This window comes from Saccopteryx bilineata, chromosome 7 (genome assembly GCF_036850765.1).
Source record: "Saccopteryx bilineata isolate mSacBil1 chromosome 7, mSacBil1_pri_phased_curated, whole genome shotgun sequence".
Classification (NCBI taxonomy): domain Eukaryota; kingdom Metazoa; phylum Chordata; class Mammalia; order Chiroptera; family Emballonuridae; genus Saccopteryx; species Saccopteryx bilineata.
Window position 1 is genome coordinate 17,353,150 of NC_089496.1, and position 19,852 is coordinate 17,373,001.

Here is a 19,852-nt window from a genome sequence, read left to right on the forward strand (position 1 = left end):
GAGTGGTGCCTGAGGGAAGGTGACCCAGGCGAGTCTGTTCTCCTGGAGGGGTGGGAAGGGAATGGCGCAGGGAGGGTCCTGAACATGTGCTTGGGAGGGGGCTGAATTTGGCGACTCAGGGCCCCAGAAGACAGGGGTGTCAGGAAAAAAGCCACTTTAGTGTGGTGCTTCTCATATAATTTGGTATAACCAGGAGGGAGACGCAACTGTCTTGAGTTTGCTTTGCCTTGTTTTACAGTGACAGCATTCAGCAGTATCTGATGACCAGTAATGTCCCCGAGGCAGCCTCCACCCTGGTGTCCATGGCAGAACTTGACATCCAGCTTCAGGAATCATCTTGTACTCATCTTCTTGGTTTTGTGAGAGCCACTGTGAAATTCTGGCATAAAATTCTCAAGGACAGGCTTACAAGGTGAGGAAATTACTCCTAGTTTATGGCAACTGCTTCTAAGTGGATATTTGGTGATCATTGTACTCACTGATGCATGTGTGTTACTTTTCTGTTACAGTGATTTTGAGGAAGTTTTAGCACAGCTTCACTGGCCATTCATCACACCCTCTCAGTCTCAAACCACTGGCTTAAGTCGACCAGCCAGCGCTCCTGAGACACAGGCTAACCTGGAGACAGTATTTTGTCAGCTTCTGAAACTACAAACTTCGTATCTTTGTTTGCGTTAAAACTTACTGAAATTTATTTTTCTATGGTAGATTTGTGGCTAGAGGGGAAAACTTTGTGAAAGTGGACAACAAGCTAAGTGGGAGTCCCAGGCTTGGCCTTGATCTGTATATGCTCACGGAATGTTGGAGACTTTTCTTTCTCAGTGAATTGTATTGGGGTGGGGGGCGTGGCTCAGCCTGAAGTACGTGACTGACCCAAGTGTGCCTGACATGGTCTCTGGGACAACAGAAAAAATGGGCAGTTGGGAGGAAACCTATTAACTTTGTGTTAATTTAATCAAATGGTTACTTGAATGTGTTTTCTTACTACTGTTTTTTATTTAATAACAAAGAGATTAATTCTAATAACATTTTCGTGCATTTTTCTTAAATCATATAGAATGTATAGGTAGATTACATAGTGCCTGTATTATAATTGTTACACACACTGCTCACAAAAATTAAGGGGTCAGGGAACGTGCAGATACTCCAGTACTTTCAGCCTTTTCTATGGTGCATTTTCACCAAAGAAATAAAAGTTGGTTTTGCATCTCGTTTGCATAATCAAACAACTTTCTTTGACTTGTCGTTTGCTTTTTTGATGTTCTTGTTTAATTTACAAAATTCAAATGCTTTTCTTTATCACTTCATGTTCATTTTGAAATATCCCCTAATTTTTGTGAGCAGTATAGTATCTTACGTCTTTGTTGGAAAACTGGATTGTGTGCATATACATACATGTGTGCTTTTGATTCTTTTCCCTTGACTCGACTATGCCAGAGACGAATTACTTACAGAGCCAAAACAGCCTCCAGAAACGTGCTCTCCTCCTGCATCCACCTCTGTCCTTCTGCCCATCCAGGTTATGCTGACTCCCCTTCAGAAGAGGTTCAGGTATCACTTCAGAGGGAACCAACAGACTAACGTTCTAAGCAAGGTGTGCTCTGCCAGCTCTGACTCTTGATTTTTATAATAGCAAGTGTTAAGGGTGTCTGTACTTTTCTTTGTTTAAGTTAGAATTTGATTCTAGCCTGCCCTGGTTGTGGCACAGTGGATAGAGTGCTGGCCTGGGATGCTGAGGTCCCTCGTTCGAAACCCTGAGGTTGCCAGCGTGAGCACAGGCTCATCGGCTTGAGTGCAGGTTTGCGGACATGATTCCAAGCTTGCCCTCTAGAAGCCCAGGGTCGCTGGCTTGAGCCAGGGGTCACTGGCTCTGTTTGAGGCCCCTCCCTCCTCCTCAAGGCAGGTATCAATGAACAACTAAAGGCCTGACCTGTGGTGGCGCAGTGGATAAAGCGTCCACCTGGAAATGCTGAGATCGCTGGTTCCAAACCCTGGGCTTGCCTGGTCAAGGCACATATGGGAGTTGATGCTTCCAGCTCCTCCCCCTTCTCTCTCTCTGTCTCTCCTCTCTCTCTCTTCCTCTGTCACTCCCTCTCCTCTCTAAAATGAATAAAAAAAAAAAATTAAAAAAAAAGAACAACTAAAGTGATGTAATTACTAGTTGATGCTTCTCATCTTTCCTCCCTCTTTCTCCCTTCCTGTCATTCTCGATCTCATCAAAAAAAAACAAACACAAGTTAAAAAATATTTGATTCTATTCACATTTCTAGTTTTTCTCTAAAGAGGTAAATTTCTGCTTTGTCACTGCCCCTTGTAGATATATTTTGGGACTTGTATTGATACATTGTAGGAATCAGCTCACTCACTGTCACCTCATCTGACCAGTTTCTCAGGTTTCCCCTGGGCTGTGCGATGGCACTTTTTACAACTGGATTCACATGTAAATTGTTCCTTCAAGTTTATAAAGGCTATTTAGAATTTATTTTATTTTTCTTGATTTTAGAGAAAGGAAGGGAGAGAGAAAGAGAAACATTGTTATTATGTGTTCATTGGTTGATTCTTGTATGGGGATTGAACCTGCAACCTTGGTATATCAGGAGGATACTCTAACCACCTGAGCTCCCCAGCCAGGGCATAGAATTTTTAAGGAATTCAGAGGTAGGAAGTTATGTTTGCATAGATAGAGTGGGCTGGCAATGGGTTTCTGGTTCTTAAGTTCAGCTTGCTCTTTGTACTTTATGGGTTTCCTCCTCTTTTGGATGGTGTTGGTGCAAAGAAGAGTACAAGCAATTAGTAAGTAGTGAGCAAAGCAATAAACCTAAAGCTGTAGAGAGGTAGTAATAATTTGAGGTAAGGAGATTGTGAGTTATGTGGCTGCTTTTTAAAGTGTGGTCCTAGTCCTCTGACATCAAGCCTAAACTATGCAGCTCCTGAGATTAGAGATGGTCACTTACTCATTTTTGTATTCCTGACATCTAGCGCACAACAGGGACTTACCATTCAGTAAATGTTTTTGAATCCTTGTCTAGCAAAACTTGGAAGATTTATAGAATTACCTCTAGAGACAATTCAAAATTTTCTTTCCTCTAATTGTACCTGTGAAGGCATGCATAATTTTTGTAATGCAGACCAGTCAAGTTTTTTCCTTAATTCACATTTTGAAAAGAAAAAGCAGAAGAAAGTAATGTAATGATGTTTAAAAATTATTTTGTAGTGTTATTTTAAAAAAATTAACAATTTATAGGTCATCCGATTTTTTAATACTCATCATTTTATATATTTGTAATTGCTAGGTTTTAAATATACATGGCATTATGAAGTTTATGAGTTTATTGATGTAAGCCACATTATTGGAATTTGTTGGGAGTATATTAGGAGACATTTGATGAGTAAGCTCTGTATGAGTTTAAAGTTCAGAGTAGAAATTGTGCTCTTACATATAGGAATTGCTGTGTGTATACAATGAAATAGAGCCATTTGATTGTAACTTTCTAGTTGAAATGACTAAAGAAGTCAGACTCTTTTGCCTCCTTCCTAGCCTGAATGGTACTTGGCTCAGGTGCTTCTGTGGATTGGGAACCACACGCAGTTTCTGGATGAGAAGGTTCAGCCGATATTAGACAAAGTTGGCTGTGCAGTAAATGCCAGGGTAAGAGCTCAGTCCTAAGTGTTTGTTTTAGAGTGTCCATGACCTTGTCGTTTATGTCACCTTATGCTTCCTTATGTATTTCTTTTAGCTTGAATTTTCTCGGGGCCTTATGGCACTGGTTCTGGAGAAGTTAGCTGCTGATATTCCTTGTCTGCTCTATGATGACAACCTCTTCTGTCATTTGGTGGATGAGGTGCTGTTGTTTGAAAGGGAGCTCCACAGTGTTCATGGCTATCCTAGCACTTTTGCTAACTGTACACATATTCTATCAGAGGAAACCTGTTTTCAGAGGTGGTTGACAGTGGAGAGAAAATGTAAGTGCTCACGTGGCTATAGAAGGGGAGAGATGTCTCCAAGTATGTATTAACTTTTCGTCAGAGTTTACCTAGTTGCCTTCTGAGACAATTTTCTTCTTATCAAACACTTTTTTTTCTATAATTGCACTCTACATGTGTTTAGAGTCTAATATATATTTAAGCCAGTAGAGTATATAGTTAACTGTTTCATAGGTTTTTATATACAGTATTTCTGCTCTTGCTAGAATTATTGTGGATGCAGCTTATCTAGTCAGCATAACTATTTTGAAGATTTTGGGTAGGGTTGGTGGGAAGGTATATTTTATTTAACCTTAAAATAGAGCATTTTTAATATACATAATACAACAAGTAAGAGTTTGTAGATTTCTTTATTTTTTATTGAAAAGTCATCATTTCTAAAAAATTGTGAGTTAAAAAATTAGAAATGATAACTATTTCCCATAATCCTTTTATTTTTGCATTTCAGTTGCTCTTCAAAAAATGGACTCAATGCTTTCATCAGAAGCTGCCTGGATATCCCAATATAAGGATATCACTGACATGGATGAGATGAAAGTTCCAGATTGTGCTGAAACTTTTATGACTCTACTCTTAGTTATAACTGGTAAGTGTAAGTCTTTTTGGATAAAACTTTGTTTTAAAAGAACGAGCTCATCCCATGGTACTTTTCAAGTAGTTCAACAGAATTAATATTGTAGTCATTATTATAAGTTCTTTAAATTCAGTTTCTATTTTTGCAGAATTCTAGCATAATATCCTAGGTTTTCAATTTTTAACAATTTAAGTAAGATCTTAAACATTAATATATATGAGGGAAAATTCCTGAATTGTTACATAAAAACAAATAAGAATTTGATTTTATTACCTGAATTCTCTTGCCATTTAGTTTAAGTGTCTTCAGTAAATGGTGATGGACCAAAATTTTAAATATGTCCTTCACTTTTATATGGCAGAAAAGTAAAAGATTGCAGAAAAGTAAAATAAAGTAACTTTAGGATTGGAGTAGTAATAGGAACTCTTCTTATAGTGCAAGGATATTCTGGCCAGAGAGTGGGCTAGCAGCTTCTAGCTCTTCTCTATAGAGATCTGCACCGCCTCCTGCAGGCCTTCCAGTTCTCCAGGTGCCACTGAGCGCTTATAACGACCATCTTCTGTCTTGTCCATTTCTTGCGCCTGTATGTGTAACCTGAAGAAGTGTCATGGCAGCCTGGTCAGTAAATAATTCCATATTTTTAACTGTAAGAAAAATATAGCCTGACCAGGTAGTGGCACAGTGAATAGAGCATTGGCCTAGGATGCAGAGGACCCAGGTTTGAAACCCTAAGGTTGCCGGGCTATGCTCAGGGTTGCTGGCTTGAAGCCCAAGGTCAATGACTTGAGCCCAAGGTCAGTGGCTTGATCCCAAGATCACTGGCTTGAGCAAGGGGTCACTGACTCGACTAGAGCCCCTGGTCAAGGCACATATAGTATGAGAAAGCAATCAATGAACAACTAAGGTGCCATTATGAAGAATTAATGCTTCTCATCACTCTCACTTTCTGCCTGTCCCTATTTATCCCTCTCTCTCTCTCTCTCTCTCTCTGTTTCTCTTTCTCTCTCTCTAAAAATAAATAAAAAACACAAAAATTTAGAAAAATTTGTGTCTTTTAAAGAACTTTTTATTAGGGAAATTTTCAAACATACAAAAGTAGCATAAGGTAATGAACCTTCAGGTATCTGTTACTAAGATTTAAAAACAATTTTCACTTTTCTATTATATATTTTTTTCCCCAACTCTTTTTATCTGGGAATATTTTAAAGAATACTTAAGACATCTTAACATTTCACTGTAAATTCTTAAATAGATACTTTTTTTTTTTTAAGTGAGAGGAGGGGAGACAGAGAAACAGACTCCTGCATGTGCCACCACTGGGATCCACCCAGCAAGCACCCTACAGGGGCAATGCTGTGCCTATCCAGGGACTTTACTCAGCAACTGAGCTATTTTTAGTGCCTGAGGTGGAGGCTCCATGAAGCTATCCTCAGTGCTGGGTTAACTTGGTGGATTGAAAGGAAGGGGAAGAGAAAGAGGGGTGGGGGAGAGGTGGAGAAGCAGATGGTTGCCTCCTCTTTGGGCCCTGACCAGGAATAAGACACAGGATATCCACATGCAGGGTTGATGCTCTACCACTGAGCAACCGGTCAGGGGAACTAAATACCACTCCCCCCCCCTTTTTTTGTGACAGAGACAGAGAGAGAGGGATAAATAGGGACAGATAGGAAAGGAGAGAGATGAGAAGCATCAGTTCTTCTTTGCAGCACCTTAGTTATTCATTGATTGTTTTCTCACATGTGCCTTGACCAGGGACTACAGCAGACTGAGTGACCCCTTGCTCAAGCCAGCAACCTCGGGGTTTCGAACCAGAGTCCTCTGTGTCCTAGTCTAATGCTCTATCTACAGTGCCACTGCCTGGTCAGACCAAATACCACTTCTAACGTAACCTAGTTCCTCCTTCATTTTAAAATGTTATTTACTTGTTGAAGAAATTGAGTGATTTTTGTGTATCATTATGTCATATGCCTTTTTAAAAGATTGAGGTATGATTTATATGCAGTGAAATGCACAGATTTTATGTATACAGTTCAGTTTGTTTTGATAAGTACATTACTTGTGAAACCGAATATCCTTAGAAAATTTAGAAATAGATTCACATTTGAATGGTCAGTTGGTTTTTAGCAAAGGCACCAAAGCATGTCAATAGGTGATACCTGTAACTGTGTTATATATAGCATCAAACCCTTCATATATCTTGTTAACTGTCTCCACAGATAGGTATAAAAGTCTTCCCATAGCTTCCAGAAAACTTCAGTTCCTGGAGCTACAGAAGGACTTAGTGGATGATTTTAGGATACGACTGACTCAGGTGATGAAAGAAGAGACTAGAGCTCCCCTTGGCTTTCGGTACTGCGCAATTCTGAATGCCGTGAACTATATCTCAACAGTGCTAGCAGACTGGGCCGACAATGTTGTAAGTTAATGTGCTTTTATATTAAGTAATACATTAGTAGTTTGAACAATTTTACATTTTGAAAAGTTGACTCTATAGTAAGAAAAAACACACATAGGGCAGAATAACAGGCCAAACATAGGAGATGTGATTTAAGTAGTATATATTTTTCTCAATCACATCTTAAATGGTTAAATAATCCTGATATTTTAATCACTGGAGAAAAAAACCAACATTTCATGAAATAGTTTTTTATGGAATAAACCTTTTTTCCATTTAGACTTTATATTTGGGAAATATTCATGTATGGTAATTGCATCTCAGAAAAAGATAAGATTGAATATGGTGTCAAAAATCAATAAAATAAAGCATTTTAAGGAAATAAAATAATAGCCCTTATATCTCTTGAATGCCTTCTAAATGTGACAAATCAGAAGAATCACAAAAATAGAAACTTTTTAAACTTTTATTTCATGCATTAAAAAATTACTTAATGTTTTGTTTATCTTCAAACATATACAAGAGTAAATAGAATAATAAAATGAATCTGCATGTGATTTTTTTTGTGTGACAGAGACAGAGAAAGGGACAGATAGGAACTGACAGGCAGGAAAGGAGAGAGATGAGAAGCATCAATTCTTCATTGCGGTTCTTTAGTCTTCTTAGTTGTTTATTGATTGCTTTCTCATATGTGCCTTGACAGGGGGGCTACAGCAGAGTGAGCAAGTGACCCCTTGCTCAAGCCAGCAACCTTGGGCTTCAAGCCAGTGAGTGACTTTTGGGCTCAAGTCAGTGACCTTGGGCTTCAAGCCAGAGACTTTTGGGCTCAAACCAGCGGTCATGGGGTCATGTCTATGATCCTGTGCTCAAGCCAGTGACACTGTGCCCAAGCTGGTGAGCCTGTGCTCAAGTTGGCAACCCTGGGGTTTCAAACGTGGGTCCTCTGCATCCCAGTCTGAAATTCTATCCACTGTGCCACTGCCTGGTCAGGCTCCCCCAGCTTCTTATATCAGATATTTCATTTAAACCTCTCCTTCTCTCCCCATGTTTGATTATTTTGAAATAAATCTCAGCTACCACATTTCTTGGTAAATATTTTATCATATATCTCTAAAAGATACCTCCTTTAAAAAAAAACATAGCCACAATACCATCATCACATCCAAACGGTTAACTAGTTTCTTATAGTATTGGGAGGTATGCTGTAAATAAATCTTAAAATCAAAGCCTTGGGTCCTATTAAGTACTGTTAAGGCCTTTTACCTCCAAGAATTTTATTTATTCTTCCTTTTTTCATGTAGATTCCATGTGTTCAGAATCTGCCTAAATATATTTATTAAGTAGTCATTTATTTTTACTCTTCTTTTGCTTTTTAAAAATTTTTATTTATTGAGTTGAGAGAGAGAAAAAAAACACATTGATTTGTTGTTCCACTTATTTATGCATTCATTGGTTGAGTCTTGTATGTCCCTTCACCAGAGATCAAACCCACAACTTTGGCATATCAGGGCAGGGCATTGCTCTAACCAAGTGAGCTAATAGGCCAAGGCTTTACTCTTCCTATTAATCCAAGCGATATATAGGCTGTCAGGGCTTTGGTAACCAGATTTCTAATATGTACTTCCAGCCAAAAGTGGAGAAACTTACTAATTAACCTTTTTAACTTAACATATACAGATTAATTCCTATAGCTGTTGTAGATATTAAAATGACCTCAGAAGGCCTTCAGGAACTCCTTCTTGGACAGAGTACCCTTGGGTTAGGAATCGCTGTTCTAAGATCATCTGTATGAATACAAATAACAGCTTGGGTTTTCACCAGCTTGTCCCATGAAATAATAGGCTTAATGACAAGAAGCTTTAACAGAGAATTAAAATGATTATTATTTTTTTATTTATTTAATTTTTTTTTTAAATTTTTTTTACAGAGTGTCAGAGAGAGGGATAGATAGGGACAGACAGACAGGAATGGAGAGAGATGAGAAGCATCAATCATCAGTTTTTCGTTGCGATACCTTAGTTGTTCATTGATTGCTTTCTCATATGTGCCTTGACCGTGGGGCTACAGCAGAGCAAGTAACCCCTTGCTTGAGCCAGCGACCTTGGGTCCAAACTGATGAGCTTTGCTCAAACCAGATGAGCCCACGCTCAAGCTGGAGACCTCAGGGTCTCGAACCTGGGTCCTTGGCATCCCAGTCCGATGCTCTATCCACTGCGCCACCGCCTGGTCAGGCTAAAATGATTATTAAGTAATGAAAAAATTAATTATACTGAGGATAATGAATATGAAGATACATAAAGTATATAATTGTATCATGAAATGAAAATAGACAGGAAATTAAAATGAAAAAGTTATACTCAAACCATTTGCCTCATAGGGATCCCAGAAGTAGAAGAGAAAGGAACAGAAACTTTATTTAAAGAAATAGTGGCTGAAAACTTTGCTAACTTGGGAAAGGAAGCAAACATTATGGTCCAGGAATCATCAGAGTTCCAAACAAGATGAACTCAAAGATACCCACACTAAGACATATGGTTATTAAAATGGCAAAAGTTAATGAGACTGTCGTGTGTGTGTGTGTGTGTGTGTGTGACAGAGACAGAGGGACAGATAGGGACAGACAGACAGGAAGGGAGAGAGATAAGAAGCATCAATTCTTTGTTACGGCCCCTTAGTTGTTGATTGATTGCTTTCTCATATGTGCCTTGAATGAGGGACTTCAACAAGACTGAGTGACCCCTTGCTCAAGCCTGTGACCTTGGGCTCAAGCTGGTGAGCCTTGCTCAAAACAGATGAACCTGCGCTCAAGTCCTCAAGCCGGCGACCTTGGGGTTTAAACCCTGGGTCCTCTGCATCCCAGTTCGACGCTTTATCCACTGCTGTGCCACCAGCTGGTCAAGCTAAAGAGACTGTCTTGAAGGAAATGAAAAACACAACGAAACTCCTTAAGGCTATGAGCTGATTTCTCAGCAGCAACTTTATAGGCAAGAAGGTAGTGGAAAGATATCTTTAAAGTGCTAAAATCAAGGAAGCTACAACCTAGAATAATTTACCCAGCAAGGTTATCATTCAGAATTTAAAGAGATAAAGAGTTTCCTGGACAAACAAAACCTAAAGGAGTTCATCACCATTAAACCAGCTTTATAAGAAATATTAAAGCTATAACCAGAAATACAAAAATATGAGAAAGGGAAAAAAATCTCATAGGTAAAGCCAAATATTAAATAAATACAGCATATCAAACACAAAAAGCTACTACAAAGATTAAAAGAAAAAGGTTCAAACTCAAACTACAATGAACATTTAGGAGATACACAACACAAAAAAGGATTAAAACGTAACATCAATAACATAGAACATGGAAGAAGGATTAAAAATTGTCACTATAGGATATATTCAGATTTAAATGTTTTTAGGCTTTTAAAATAGACTGCTCTATGCCTGACCGGGCGGTGGCGCAGTGGATAGAGTGTCAGACTGGGATGCGGAGGACCCAGGTTCGCGACCCCGAGGTTGCCAGCTTGAGCGCAGGCTCATCTGGTTTGAGCAAGGCTCACCAGCTTGAGCCCAAGGTTGCTGGCTCGAGCAAGGGGTCACTTGGTCTGCTGAAGCCCCCGGGTCAAAGCACATATGAGAAAACAATCAATGAACAACTAAGGAGCCACAACAAAGAATTGATGTTTCTAATCTCTCTCCCTTCCTTCCTGTCTGTCTGTCCCTCTCTCTGACTCTCTGTCTCTGCCACAAAAACAAAAACAAAAAAACAAACAAAATAGACTGCTCTAGATATGCACATAAATCTCATGGTAACCACAAACAAAAAAACCTACAAATATACAAAGAACAAAGAGAAAGGAACCCAAACAAAACACTAAAGAAAACCAGCAAACCACAAGGGAAGAGATAGAAGAAGAAAGGAACAGAGAACTATAAGAACTACCGAAAGAAAATGATATGCTCTGGCCCTGGTCAGTTGGCTCAGTGGTAATGTGTTGGCCCAGTGTGTGGATGTCCCAGTTTTGATTCTTGGTCAGGGCACACAGGAGAAGCGCCCATCTGCTTCTCCACCCCTCTCCTCTCTCTCTCTCTCTCTTCCTTCTGCAGCCATGGCTCAATTGGAACAAGTTGGCCCTGGGCACTGAGGTTGGCTCCATGGCCTCCACCTCAGGTGCTAAGAAGAGCTAGGTTGCTGAGCAATGGAGCAATGTCCCAGATGGTCAGAGTATCGTCCCCTAGTGCAGTGATTTTCAACCTTTTTTGAGCCGCGGCACAGTTTTTACATTTACAAAATCCTGGGGCACACCACCTACCAAAATGACACAAAATGACACTCTAACACAGTATATATTATACATATAGTTAATAATATAGTTTCTAAATGTATTTATACATTTTCTTTAGTGTTTTGTTTGGGTTCCTTTCTCTTTGTTCTTTGTATATTTGTAGGTTTTTTTGTTTGTGGTTACCATGAGATTTATGTGCATATCTAGAGCAGTCTATTTTGTTTGTTTTTTTGTTTTTGTTTTTGTGGCAGAGACAGAGAGTCAGAGAGAGGCCCAGTGTGAAACCTGGGCCTGTTTCAATGAACACAAAAGGGATATCCTGGCAGGAATGGTAGAAAGATACACACGAAGCTCTTCCTCAACCGTTCTCAGTCTCTCTCTGTTTTTAGTTTTTATCGCAGTCAAGCTTGAGAAGCTCAGCTCATATAGATATGTGGTTAAAAATGGGAGCAGTGTCAAAATAGCTTTGTTGGCCAGAATGGGGAACTCCTTGGTAACAGATAGCCAAAAACTGTCCAAAGGAAGATCAGCAAACTTTAGCTTTTAAAGTTAGATAACATTGTGATGCATTGTATATCACCCTCTGCGGGGGCCTCTTTTAAAAAGAAAAAGGTCAAATATCTATATACACCATCAGGATAGACATAACCAGCTGAAGCTAAGGCTTCACCTAGTGGTGGCAACATTTACTTCCAGTCCTGACCAGGATTAGAAATTGGGACCATGAGGAGGAGTAGCAGCTTCAACTACTCGCAACGGCCACACAATGACAAGTGCGCGGCAGCCTGAGCGGGACCTTCCTGGGTGTGGATGAGAGGCGGCCTACTATTGGTTCATCGCCTGTGGTCGAGATGAATCCTAGAAGGTGATTGGTCAGTGAGCGTTCCCTGTATCTCCACTCTTCCTGTCACTGATTGTTGGAGGGATTGTGAGGAGAATGTTTATGTTCGGATGGAGGCAGCTGGCGGAGGGCCGGATAAATAGCCTCTGAGGGCCATAACCGGCACGCGGGCCGTAGTTTGGGGACCCATGTTTACTTTCCCCACGGCACACTTGACCATGTCTCACGGCACACTAGTGTGCTGCGGCACACTGGTTGAAAAACTGCCCTAGTGGGCTTTCCAGGTGGATTCTGGTCCGGGCATATGCAGGAGTCTGTCTCTCTGCCTTCCTTCCTCTCACTGAATAAAACAAACAAAAACACTGAAATGCTCAAATGAGAAGACTTAGGGTGACTGGATAAATTAAAAACATGACCCGGCCCTGGCCAGATAGCTTAGTTGGTTAGCATCGACCAGAAGTACAGAGGTTGCCAGTTCGATCCCTGGTCGGGGCACATAAAAGAACAGATCAATGTTCCTGTCTCTCACTCTTTTCCTTCCTCTCTCTCTAAAATCAGTACATTAAAAACAAAGAAAAGAACATGACTCATCTATAAGGTTAATTAAAAATATGACCCCTCTTAAGACACTTCAAATTGAAAGACACAGACAGAGTGCAGGGACGGAAGAAGATAACCCATGAAAATAGAAATGAAAAGAAAGCTGGGTTAGGAATACTCGTATCAGACAAATAGACTTTAAAGCAAAATATTTTAAAAAGACAAGGAGATAACAATCATAAAGGGGTCAATCCAAGAAGAGGATATAACAATTATAAATATCTACACATCCAATATAGGAGCTTTACTAACTGTATAAAGCAATTGTTAATGGACTAAAGGGAGAAATTCACAGTAATACCACAATAGTAGGGGATTAATATCTCTCACACCAATGGGTAGATCATCCAGACAGAAAATAAGGAAATAATGGTCTGAAATGTCACATTACACCAGATTGACTTAATAGATACTTATAGAACATTTCACCCAAAAACTGCAGAATACACATTTTTTTCAAGTGTACATGGAACATTCTCCAGGATAGATCATGTATTAGGCCATAAGCATCTATAAATTCAAGAAGATTGAAATCATAGCAATCATAGCAAGCATCTTTTCTAAACACAGCGGTATGAAATTAAAAGTCAATTACAGGAAGAAACTGGAAAAAACACAAATACATGGAAACTAAACAACCAGTGGATCAAAGAGAAAAATGAAAAAAAATGAAGAAATAAAGGGGAGGAAATAAATAAATCAAGCTGTTTACTATTGGGGCAGAAAATAATAGCAGAACATGTTTCAAGTTTTAGCCCAAATTTAAATAAGAATATCTGTGCAGTTTTTTAGTGAGGTAAAAAAAAATACAACAATAATTTTAACTAAATACTTAAAAGTACCTCTTTAAAAATGTAATAGGTAAGGTAGAGATTAAAAAATGGCAGTTAAGTAATTAGATTGATTAACTGAGGATTGGTGATAAGTTCACAGCACTAAAGAAAATGTAATTTTTGAGTGTACCCACATGAGTCACAAAGATGGATAAGGCAAATTATTTTAAAATTTCTAGGCCCTGGCCATTTGGCTCAGTGGTAGAGCCCAGTGTATAGAAGGCTGGGGTTTGATTCCCGGTCAGAGCACTCAGGAGAAGTGCCCATCTGCTTCTCCCCCATCCCCTCCTCTGTCTTTCTTTTTTTCTATCTCTGTCTCTCTCGCTCTGTTCTCCTCCCGAAGCCATGGTGCAAAGTTGGCCCCAGGCACTGAGGATGGCTCCATGGCCTTGCCTGAGGCACTAAAATGAGCAATAGAGCAGTGGCCAGATGGGCAGAGCATGACATTGTAGGGGGCTTGCCAGGTGGTTCCTGGTCGAGGAGCATGTGGGGATCTGTCTCTCTGCCTCTCTGCTTCTTACTTAATAAATAAATAAACAAACAAATAAGTCTGTACATTGTCAAATCTTACAGTGTCAAGTCGTAATGCAATAAAACATAGTCAAAGCAGGTATGACAGTCAAACATGGATATGTTGAAATATTTAGTACTTGGATTAGGGAGGAAGTTTAGAACACATGACAAGAATGTATCTTAATTTATGACAAAATATTATTGTATATTGCTAATGTATTTATATAATTTGTTATATGTAGAAGAAAAGTCATGTACTGAGAAAACAGACAAAAAATGTATTCTGTGGACTAAAAGAATGTCTTTATCTTAAATACAAGGTAATAATCCAAAATAAAATAGAAAACAAAAATAAATATACTTTTATAAACAAAATAAAAATTTGATAAACAATCTACTTATTTTAGTCTGTACTCTTCAGCTGTGACAATAATTATTTAAAGTCTTTATTTTTCTACAAAAATGTTACATCATTCTGCTGAACAAGGAAAATAAGAAAATATTTTATAATTATTATTTCAAAATGAATACAGTGTAGAGTGTAATGATCAATGCATTTATCTTTATAAAGTCACAGAATCAGAACACATTAATTAATTTTGTACTTTTATGTGTCATGTGCCTAATTTAGTAAGTACTTTATTCTCTCATCCCCCACACTGCTCCATTTTCTGCTCTTTCAATTATATGAAAGAAATTGTCATTCTTGATTCTCATGCCAGATGATTTCATAAGAAATTCATTCAGGGACAGACTTTTAGCTTCAATGATATATTTGTGGAACATCATTAACTACTTTGTTCAGTGCCGTAGCTTTTAACTAAGATGAACTAACCATCATCTCTCTGCTTAGGAAATTACCAGATGCTGAAAATTTCTTTCTGATGCTGAATTAACTGTCCTGTCAACAGAGAAATAACCAAATCATGAATAAATTCTGTGTCGTAGGATGTTATTATGGTACCAGTTCTATTTAACATCAAAAGTCCTTCAATCATCTTCATAGTTCTTCAGCCTCTGAATGCTTTAAATAAAAATCACTAAAGCTTGCCAGAGTATCATCCTGAATATGCCAAGGTTGCCAGTTTGATCCCTGGTTAGAGCACATACAGAAACAGATTGATGGGCCCTGACCGGTTGGCTCAGCGGTAGAGCGTCAGCCTGGCGTGCGGGGAACCCGGGTTCGATTCCCGGCCAGTGCACATAGGAGAAGCGCCCATTTGCTTCTACACCCCCCTCCCTTCTCTCTGTCTCTCTCTTCCCCTCCCGCAGCAGAGGCTCCATTGGAGCAAAGATGGCCCGGGCGCTGGGGATGGCTCCTTGGCCTCTGCCCCAGGCACTAGAGTGGCTCTGGTCGCGGCAGAGCGACGCCCCGGAGGAGCAGAGCATCGCCCCCTGGTGGGCAGAGCGTTGCCCCTGGTGGGCGTGCTGGGTGGATCCGGGTAGGGCGCATGCAGGAGTCTGTCTGGCTGTCTCTCCCCGTTTCCAGCTTCAGAAAAATACAAAAAAAAATGAAAGAAAAGAAACAGATTGATGTTTCTGTCTCTCTCCCTTCCTCTCTAAGATCAATAAGTAAAATTCTAAAAAATCGTTAAAGCTTTTGTATTATATACTTTAAAAAAGAAAAAGGAAAAGTGGACCAGAGTTCACTTTCCTTTCATTTAGGTTTTCTACCAACAGCTGTCTTCATTGCCAGGTATGTCAAGCCTGACATGTCCAGCCATTAAGAATTAGGAACTTTTCAGGGCTAGGTTGACAGAAACCCGATTTCCAGGCCTTCGTGGGAAGTGGGTAGAGTGAGAGATTTGTGTAACTCAAAGGGTTAGGCATGGCTGCTCTAAAGTTGTTCTCTGACTTCATTCTCAGACATGCTCTGGTAAGTGGGGCCAGAAAGGTCCAGGCCCACCTGGTCTATCAGCAATCTTGAAAGGACAGTACCTCTTCCCTGGTAAGTTCAGCAGAAATAGCAAGGTGGCCTCTCACATATCCATCACTGAACAATTAGTAAGTGTGGCCATCCCCAGCCCCCTATTAATGGATATTAGGTTCCTTTTATTTTTAACATTAGGTTCTTTTTAATCTTTTGCAATATCTGCAGCACTGGTTTCCTATAGGGCAGAAAAAATAACACTAGCTCTACCTAAAATACCTCTGTAAAATGACGTTTTAGTTTTCTTAAGTCTTGTATCTGCTAGGTTTACTACAGCTTTAAATCTGTCTAGAAAAAGGAAGGGTACGTAGGGAAGTCTGGTCGCCGCCATCAGGAAAATGCAGAGGAAAACCTCAGCGGTCTACCACTTCATGCAGACTAGGATGGCTGGGTAGAAAGGAGCAATTTGAATCCTCATGGCTGATGGGAAAATAAGATGTTGCTGTGGAAAATAGGTTGGCAGTTCCTCAATGGTTAAACATAGAATTCACATATGACCCAGCAGTTCCCTCTTAGGCATACACCCAAGAGAAGTGAAAACATAGGTGCACACAAAAACCCATACACAAATGTTCATGACAGCACTATTCATAATAGACAAAAAGTGGAAACAAGCCAATGTCCATCACAATGCAGTGTATCCATAAAATGGAATGTTACTTAGAAATAAAAGAAATAAAGTAACAATACACGGTATAACATGGATGAACCGTGAGGACATTATACTAAGTGAAAGGTGCAAGTCACAGAGAACCACAACTTGTATGATTCCATGTATGTGAAATGTCCACAATAGGCAAATCCATGGCGATGGAGTGTGGAGGGGATGGGGATGATGGCAGAGAGTGTGGGGTTTCTTTGTGGAGAAATGAAAATGTTCTGAAACTGACTGGTGAGAGATGCGCAACCCTGAACTGTGTACTTTAAATGACTGAATTATATCTGTTAAAGTATCTTAATAACGGCTAACATATTTTTGTTTTCAGTTCTTTCTACAGCTGCAACAGGCAGCACTGGAGGTCTTTGCAGATAATAACACACTTAGTAAACTGCAGCTGGGACAGCTGGCCTCCATGGAGAGCTCTGTCTTTGATGACATGATCAACCTGTTAGAACGTTTAAAGCATGACATGTTGACCCGTCAAGTAGACCACGTTTTTAGAGAAGTTAAAGATGCTGCAAAATTGTATAGAAAAGAAAGGTAAGTCCTCCATATTTTCTTCATAAATCTAAACAATGATCTATACAGTCAGATTTTTGAGTTATCTAGATCAGTGGTCCCCAACCTTTTTTGGGCCACGGACCGGTTTAATGTCAGAAAATATTTTCATGGACCAGCCTTTAGGGTGGGGTGGATAAATGTATTACGTGACCGAGACAAGTGTCAAGAGTCTTAGATGGATGTAACAGTCTTAGATGGTCATTTTTTAAAAATAAAACATCGTTCAGACTTAAATATAAATAAAACAAATAATGTAAGTTATTTATTCTTTCTCTGCAGACCAGTACCAAATGGCCCACAGACCGGTACCGGTCCGTGGCCTGGGGGTTGGGGACCACTGATCTAGATAGCACAGAGTTAGGGCTTTTGCACACCAAACTTTTAACTGTTTCTGATATAAGTGTTTCCAAAATGTATTCATTGCTGCCTGACCAGTGGTGGTGCAGTGGACAGAGAGCCGACCTGGGATGCTGAGGTCCCAGGTTCGAAACCTCAAGGTCGCCAGCTTGAGCATGGGATCATTGATATGATCCCATGGTCGCTGGCTTGAAGCCCAAGGACTCTGGCCTCAGCAAGGAGTCACTGGCTTGGCTGGAGCCCCCCATCATTAAGGCACATTTGAGAACCAATCAATGAACAACTAAAGTGCCGCAACTATGAACTAATACTTCTCATCTCTTGCCTGACCAGGTGGTGGCACAGTGGATAGAATGTTGGACTGGGATGCCAAGGACCCAGGTGCGAGACCCCAAGGTCGCCAGCTTGAGCGCGGGCTCATCTGGTTTGAGCAAAGCTCACCAGCTTGGACCCAAGGTCGCTGACTAGAGCAAGGGGTTACTTGGCTTGCTGAAGGCCCACGGTCAAGGCACATATGAGAAAGCAATCAATGAACAACTAAGGTGTCGCAACGAAAAACTGATGATTGATGCTTCTCATCTCTCTCTGTTTCTGTCTTCTGTCCCTATCTCTCTCTCTCTCTGACACTCTGTCTCTGTAAAAAAAACAAAAAAAAACAAAACAAACTTATTTCTCTCCCTGCCTATCATGCTGTCTCTCAAAAAAAAAAATATATATATATATATATATATATATATATATATATTCATTCTTTTTTTTTTTTTTCATTGCAACACCTTAGTTGTTCATTGATTGCTTTCTCATATGTGCCTTGACCACAGGCCTTCAACAGACTGAGTAACCACTTGCTTGAGCCAGTGACCTTGGGTCCACGCTGGTGAGCTTTTTTTGTTGTTGTTGTTCAAGCCAGATGAGCCTGCGCTCAAGTTGGCAACCTCGGGGTCTCGAACCTGGGTCCTTCCGCATCCTAGTTTGACGCTCTATCCATTGCGCCACCGCCTGGTCAGGCTATATTCATTCTTTTTTTTTTTTTTCATTTTTCTGAAGCTGGAAACAGGGAGAGACAGTCAGACAGACTCCCGCATGCGCCCGACCGGGATCCACCCGGCACGCCCACCATAGGGTGGTGCTCTGCCCACCAGGGGGCGATGCTCTGCCCATCCTGGGTGTCGCCATGTTGCGACCAGAGCCACTCCAGCGCCTGAGGCAGAGGCCACAGAGCCATCCCCAGCGCCCGGGCCATCTTTGCTCCAATGGAGCCTTGGCTGCGGGAGGGGAAGAGAGAGACAGAGAGGAAAGCGCGGCGGAGGGGTGGAGAAGCAAATGGGCGCTTCTCCTGTGTGCCCTGGCCGGGAATCGAACCCGGGTCCTCCGCACGCTAGGCCGACGCTCTACTGCTGAGCCAACCGGCCAGGGCCAGGCTATATTCATTCTTAATCAGAATAAACTGACCATAATTTAACCTTCGGATGTGTCTGAGAATACAGAGTTGATGTGGGATCTGGGTTGACTGGCCTAGAGCCTGTCACACATTTTACAGCAAGATGCTCCTACAGGCCGCTGTTCATGCCTGTGTTGTCCAGTGTCTTCCCCTGCCAGAACTCCCTGCAGACATCTGTCACCCCACCAGACTGAGCCCCTTCCCAGCAGTCCGTGTCTTTCTGTCCTCACACAGTCCCAGTCAGTTTGAGCACAGAATTAGAGCATAAAAATAGCTAATGTCTTAAATGCTAATATGTTTTACATTTTAACTCTTATAATTATTTTAGTCATATTTGGGGATTTAAAACATGTCATCCTCACTAAATAAAGAGTATTTAATGGAGAGCTAAAGTATAAACATAGGTATATTTATTTATTTATTTATTTTTCTAGAGAGAGGGGACAGAGAGAGAGAGGAAGACAGAGAATATATTTATTTTCAGAGAGAGTTTAATGTGGATAATCTTTCCTTATCCACAGTGCCTCAGGACAGTGCACTTTCCTAATTCAAACTTTGTTAAATCTTTAAAAATACAAAGTGATGCACATTTAGTGGTAAAAATTAATGTGCTTTTGTTTCTGCAGGTGGCTGTCCCTGCCTTCCCAGGCTGAGCAGGCAGTGATGTCCCTGTCCAGCTCGGCTTGCCCCTTGCTCCTGACGTTACGGGACCGTTTACTTCAGTTGGAACAGCAGCTTTGCTTCTCTTTATTTAAAATTTTCTGGCAAATGCTGGCAGAGAAGCTGGATGTCTACATCTACCAAGAAGTAAGTAAAGAGGAGACTGTATTTGGGGCTGTGATGATAAAGGCACCTGTGATATGAATTACTCTTTGTTTC

At 40.4% G+C, this 19,852-nt stretch overlaps 1 protein-coding gene across 3 annotated transcripts in view; it reads left to right on the plus strand.

The window, feature by feature from the left end:
• RINT1 (RAD50 interactor 1) overlaps positions 1–19,852 on the plus strand; it is a 41,711-nt gene that overhangs the window by 17,918 nt on the left and 3,941 nt on the right. For 2 of the 3 annotated variants that reach the window (XM_066239485.1, XM_066239487.1), the window contains exons 5-13: positions 239–412; positions 510–659; positions 1,438–1,594; positions 3,539–3,649; positions 3,738–3,963; positions 4,433–4,570; positions 6,775–6,974; positions 16,940–17,154; positions 19,600–19,780. In XM_066239485.1, the coding sequence (XP_066095582.1) occupies positions 239–412; positions 510–659; positions 1,438–1,594; positions 3,539–3,649; positions 3,738–3,963; positions 4,433–4,570; positions 6,775–6,974; positions 16,940–17,154; positions 19,600–19,780 (1,552 nt within the window). Of the gene's footprint in view, positions 1–238; positions 413–509; positions 660–1,437; positions 1,595–3,538; positions 3,650–3,737; positions 3,964–4,432; positions 4,571–6,774; positions 6,975–16,939; positions 17,155–19,599; positions 19,781–19,852 lie in introns of those variants that run through there. The other variant, XM_066239488.1, reaches the window with a different exon arrangement.